This window comes from Chiloscyllium plagiosum, chromosome 15, assembly GCF_004010195.1.
Source record: "Chiloscyllium plagiosum isolate BGI_BamShark_2017 chromosome 15, ASM401019v2, whole genome shotgun sequence".
In the NCBI taxonomy this organism is placed as follows: domain Eukaryota; kingdom Metazoa; phylum Chordata; class Chondrichthyes; order Orectolobiformes; family Hemiscylliidae; genus Chiloscyllium; species Chiloscyllium plagiosum.
In genome coordinates this window covers 33,294,565-33,300,986 of record NC_057724.1, presented here as the reverse complement: position 1 = coordinate 33,300,986, position 6,422 = coordinate 33,294,565, and the positions used below count along the sequence as shown (strand labels likewise).

Below are 6,422 nucleotides of genomic sequence, written 5' to 3'. Positions count from 1 at the left end.
TAGAGGTTTACAAAATTATGAGAGGCATGGATAATAGACAAAGTCTTTTCCCTGGGGTCGGGGAGTCCAGAACTAGAGGGCATAGGTTTAGGGTGAGAGGGGAAAGATATAAAAGAGACCTAAGGGGCAACATTTTCACGCAGAGGGTGGTACGTGTATGGAATGAGCTGCCAGAGGATGTAGTGGAGGCTGGTACAATTGCAACATTTAAGAGGCATTTGGATGGGTATTGTAAATAGGAAGGGTTTGGAGGGATATGGGCCGGGTCCTGGCAGGTGGGACTAGATTGGGTTGGGATGTCTGGTCGGCATGGACGGGTTGGACCGAAGGGTCTGTTTCCATGCTGTACATCTCTATGACTCTGTCGGTGGTGAAGGCAGTGGATGCTAGTCCCAATCAAGCATGCTACTTTGTCTTGGATGGTATCAAGCTTCTGAGTGTCGTTGGAGCTGCATTCATCCAAGCAAATGGGGAATATTCCATCACACACATGACTTGTACTTTGTAAATGATCGACAGGCATTAGGGAGTCAAGAGGTGAGTTAGTCACCACAATATTCCTAGCCTCTGACCAGATCTTGGAGCATTATGTTTATGTGGTGAGTCCAGTTGAGTTTTTGGTCAATGTTAACCTCCAGCTTGCTGGTAGCGGTGGATTCAGTGATGGTAACACCCTTGAATATCAAGGGGTGGTGATTAGATTGTCTCTTATTGGTGACAGTCATAGCCTGGCATTTGTGTGGCCTAAATGTTACTTGTCACTTGTCAGCTTAAGCCTGGACATTATCCAGATCTTGTTGCATTTGGTTAAAAATCACACAACACCAGGTTATAGTCCAACAGGTTTAATTGGAAGCACAATAGCTTTCGGAGCGACGCTCCTTCATCAGGTGATAGTGGAGGGCCGCTCCGAAAGCTAGTGTGCTTCCAATTAAACCTGTTGGACTATAACCTGGTGTTGTGTGATTCTTAACTTTGTACACCCCAGTCCAACATCGGCATCTCCAAATCATTGTTGCATTTGAACATGGACTGCTTCAGTATGAGTAGTTGAGAATGGTGCTGAACATTGTGCAATCATTGGCAAACATTCTCACTTCTGACCTTATGATGGAGGGAAGATCATTAATGAAGCAGTTGAAGATAGTTGGGCCCTGAGGAACTCCTGCAAAGCTGTCATGCAGGATAGATGACTGACCTCCAATGACCAAGACTATCTTTCTCTATGACAGGTATGGCTCCAACCACAGAGACTTTGCCGCTCATAACCATTGATTCCAGTTTTGCTCCTTAATGCCACACTCAGTCGAATGCAACCTTGATATAAAGGGCCATCACTTTCACTTCACCTCTGGAATTCAGCTCTTTTGTCCATGTTTGAGCCAAGGCTGTAATGAGGTCAGGACCTGAGTGGCCCTGGCAGAACCCAAAGTGGGCATCACTGAGCAGGTTATTGCTGAGCAGGTGCTGCTTGATAGCACTGTTGGTAACACCTTCTATAACTTTACTGGTGATCAAGAGTAGACTGATGGGGTAATAATTAGCTGGATTGGATTTATCTTGCTTTTTATGTACAGGACATACCTGGGCAATGTTCCCATTGCCAGGTAAATGCCAGTGTTGTAACTGGACTGGAAGAGCTTGGTTAGGGGAGCGGAATGCTCTGGAGCAAAGGCCTTCAGTACTATTGCTGGAATCTTGTCAAAGCCTTTGCAACATCCAATGTCTCCCATTGTTTCTTGATATCATGTGGGCTGAATCAAATTGGCTGAAGGCTGGTACTTGTAATGCTGGGGACCACTGGAGGAGGCCGAGATGGCTCATCCACTTGACACTTCTGGCTAAGGATCGCTGCACTGATGTTCTGAGCTCTTCCATCATAGAGGATAGGGATATTTATGGAGACTCTTCCTCCAGTGAGTTGTTTAATTGTCCACCATCGCCAATGATGGGATGTGGCAGGACTGCGGAGCTTAGATCTGATCTGTTGGTTATGAGATCGCTCAGCTCTGTCTATCACTTGCTGCTAATGCTATTTGCATGCAAGTAGTCCTGTTTAGTAGTTTCACTAGGTTGACACCTCATTTTCAGGTATGTCTGGGATTGGTCCTGACATCTCTCCTGCATTCTCCATTGAACCAGGGTTGATCCTCTGGCTTGACGGCAATGGTTGATTGGGGGAATATGCCATTCATGGAGTTACAGATGGTGCTGCAGTACAATGCTACTGTTGTTGATGGCCCACAGCACCTCATGGATGCCCAATCTTGAGGTGCTGGATCTGTTCAAAGCTGTCCTATTTAGCATGGTGGTTGTGTGAAGGTAGGTCTTTGTCTCCACAAGGACTGTGTGGTGGTCAGTTTTACCGATATTAACATCCTCAGTGCTTCCTCTAAGTGTTGTTCAACATAGATGAGTACCTATTCATCAGCTGAGGGACGACGGTACTTGGTAATCAGCAGGAGGTTTCCTTGTCCATGGTTAACCTGAAGTCACAAGAATTCATGAGTTGCAGGAGTCAATGTTGGGGATTCCCAATGCAACTCCCTCCTGAATGTATAAAACTGTGCCACCACCTCTGCTGCGTCTATCCTGCCAATGGTAGAAGACATAATTAGGGATGGTGATGGTGTTGTCTGGGACATTGTCTGTAAGGCATGATTCTGTGAATATGATTATGACAGGCTGTTGCTTGACTAGTTTGTGAGACCGCACTCCCAATTTTGTCACTAGCCCCCAGATGTTAGTAAGGAGGACTTTGCAGGGTCAACAGAGCTGTTTCTGCCATTGTCTTTTCTGGTGCCTCGGTTAATGCCAGGTGATCTGTCTGGTTTCATTTGTAGCAATTGATACAACTGAATGGCTGGTTAGGCCATTTCAGAGGGAACTGACACTTAACCACATTGCTGTATCTGGAGTCACATGTAGGTCAGACCAGGTGAAGAGGGCAAATTTCCTTCTCTAAAAGACATTAATGAACTACAGAATTTGACAAGTTATCTAGCTATGAGCAAAGTTGAGACAGACCCATCTTGCCTCAAGATGGTTTCTTATTTTGTAAGTAGTGAAATGCAGTTTAAATGGCAATAATACCATTCAAATGTAGAATAACTGAAGCATTTCTGGGAGCTGTAAGCTATATAAAAGGTAAATGACAGAAGAGAGAAAATATAGCCATACCTGGAAACAACTTAACATTCATGCAATTATTCAGAGCTTCAACAGCAAGAATGCAAGACTGTAAATTCTCAGGTGTGCACAGATCACCATCTCTTAATGCATGTTCATGTTCTTTATCAAGGTCCAACTTATTCTATCAGAATAACAACAATATTTTAAAGAAACAATCAGATGTTCACATCACATGTTGTAGCATTAAAAAGTGTGATAAATAGAAGGTTATAATCTGAGAAATTTTACTTTAAATTGACCAATGTACAAATTAAGTTTAGATCAAATAATCATTGAATTATAATAGAAAGGAGTAAAAAAGGATTATGTTATTTCCTGATGGACCAGAAGGTTAATTATAAGTATCCCTGCTAGCAGTCCTGCAGACATTGAGGTTTATGACCTTTATCCTAGATTACTGTATACAGTTCTGGTCTCCTTACTTAAGGTTCACTTGGCTGATTCCTGGGGTGAAGGAATTGTCTTATGAGGAAAGGCTACATCTTTGTTTTTATTGAACTTAGATATGTTTAGAGTGATCTTATTGAAATGTATAAAATAGTTAGGGGATTTGACAATGTGAATATTGAGAAAATGTTTACATTCATGAGGGAATGGAGGTTGATCTCTAAAATAAGGGATCTCCAAGTTAAGACAGAGATGAAGAGGAATTTCTCCTTTTAGTGGGAAATTAGTCTTTGGAATGGGGTTAAGCTAATTCATTATATTTTTTCAAAGCTGAGTTAGACAGATTTTTGAACAACGGAGTCAAGGGATGCAGACATGAAAGTGGACTTAAGGTCACAATCTGACCACAAATAATCTTATTGAATGGCTGAGCAGGTTGGATGGTTTAAATGGCTATCCCAGCTCCCATTCCTTAATTTAAATTCAAGACTCAGATTGACAAATCACTTCAAGGGAATCAAGGAATATTGGGAGCATGGAGGAAAGAAAAATTGACGTAGACCATTAATCTTGATTGTATTGTATGGCAAAGCAGGGTCAAAGAGCTGAATGTTTTCTCCAGTTCCTTCTGTTATGTTTTTATGATGGAGTATATGAATTTTGTCTTGACTCTAATCATTTTCTCAGAATTACTAACCCAGTCTCAGTCTCCAGATAATTGGAGGTCAGACATACCCTGGACAATGTGTGTCACGTTTATACGGCAGTCCCACTATATTTATAATGTGGGAATTTCCTTGGATGTTTACATTTTCAATGGACAATTATCCAGTGCTTGAAGCCTTTAGTTCGAGTTTAAGACTTGAGAGGGTTCTAACCGGCTTGCCTGAGTAATGAACCCGCAAAAAGGGTGGAATAAAACATCAGCATAACTCCTGGCTAACTATAAAAGTAACTCTCAACCACTCACACAGACACTTCCAATGCGCCTAATGTGACCTAATTCCCCCACCCTGCAATGGATTAAATTCATGCCTATCCAGGCTATCAACCCAACTGCCAATGTAGCACCTGTATCCCTCATGCATTTAACTTACACACTTAACTTCTCTCAGTAGTTTTCAAGGTGCCTTCAAAGGCTTTATATCTTGGAACATGGCAGCTCATGTTAAAAAAGAGATTTCACCATGATCCGTGTCACTACTGGTTGCATGGATTCCTGGCATGGTCTAGAATGTTTGGGCCATGAAGGCTCCTGATCAGACATTTGAACGTATAACTCCTTCAAAGGCAAGGGTGTATTTTCTGCTAGATCAGAGTCGGAAACAGGCTCAACTCTTCAATAGGAGAAATAAATAATTCCAAAATTGAATAATTAAATGCAAAAATTAAAAACTTAGCTTTTCATTTCACATCATTCATGATTTTATCTTTTGTGATAGAACCATGGCTCTTATTCTTTATATTTTGACAACAGCTTATGAAGACTTCATCTAATTTATTAGCCTTTTATATACCACACAATCATAATTAGAGTCAATAATTTACTCGCTATAACAGGAGAAAGTGAAAAATAGATATACATATATCCAGATAAAGCCAGTAATTTTCAAATTACTAACTCACTTAATCATTACTCGCTGTCTCACCTGACGCAGTTTGCTTACCACAAGAAAAATGACTTCCTCTAAAAGTTTTTGCTGGTTACAATCAATGACTTGTAATTGGTAATTGCTTTGGTGAATATGATCCATCTGTTCTTTAACACTCTGCAACAACTCTTCGTATGTTTGAAGGGTCTGCTCAATGCTCTTCACTTCAACAAGAGCCACATCAATCAGTTCCATCATTTCAGTTACTTGCTTCTCGGACACAATGATTGACCGTATGTTTTCCTGAAGTACAAACATAATATAATTACTAGTACCTACACAATCTATAATGTATACCATGATTGGAAACATATGCATGCACATACACACACATTTTAGATGATAAAGATACTGTATTTTACTGAAAAACAGTACTTACTTCATGTATTCCCTATTTCATAGTGAATGAATTGCTGATTTAATTGCAACATCAAGTTCTTGTAAAACTTTGAGCATCTACAATGACCATTGGACAATTTTAAAAGTAAGTAAAATTTAATTTTTCAATTGGAAATTTGTAAGATCTCTGTAGATCAGGTAATCTGAGCATACATTGATCTAGCTTAGATGGAGCTTCAATCTTAAAGTAAAGTATCGAAATTATATAGAAAAAGAAACAAAAAAAGAGATGGATTATGTACAAACATTATATCATATTTTTCATTTCTAGTCTATGGTGGTGTTATTTGTTTATTGATAATACATTTTAGCATGTGCAAATATTTCCTTTGCAACATAATAAAGCTAAAATATTTAACATTTTAAATTTCTGCACTGGTATTCTGTCCTCCATTGCAACTAACAAGGCTAAGCAGCTACAGTACACTAACTGTTGTTGGTTGAATATTGAATGTTAGTTCAGTATGCTTGAGTACGTCTAGAACTCTGAAGCTGCCTTAAAAATTACTACGAGGTGTAAAGCATATTCACAAGATGCAGCTCAATATACTTTGCTTATTGTAAATTTTTTTTTTGCACAGGCCACAGTAACTGAAGTACTGGAAAATTCATACTGTAGTTCTTTAGGGATGAAATCTATTTTTACAATAATTTCTCAGTACCTACACTCAAATATTTTTCTTCATAGTGTTACGAAGCTGTATAAGTGTACTGTATCTTTAAGAGAGTGAAGAACTTGGCAAGTACACTGAGTGCTGGAGAATTTACAAAGTAATATTTGGTTCAGAACAG

At 39.7% G+C, this 6,422-nt stretch overlaps 1 protein-coding gene across 6 annotated transcripts in view; it reads right to left on the bottom strand.

Moving 5' to 3' along the window:
- Positions 1-6,422, bottom strand: part of LOC122557209 (exocyst complex component 1-like) — a 106,488-nt gene that overhangs the window by 62,933 nt on the left and 37,133 nt on the right. For all 6 annotated transcript variants that reach the window (XM_043704653.1, XM_043704650.1, XM_043704648.1 and 3 more), the window contains 2 exons: positions 5,247-5,474; positions 3,181-3,313 (listed from right to left, as the gene is read on the bottom strand). In XM_043704653.1, coding sequence (XP_043560588.1) covers positions 3,181-3,313; positions 5,247-5,474 — 361 coding nt within the window. The remainder of the gene's footprint in view (positions 1-3,180; positions 3,314-5,246; positions 5,475-6,422) is intronic.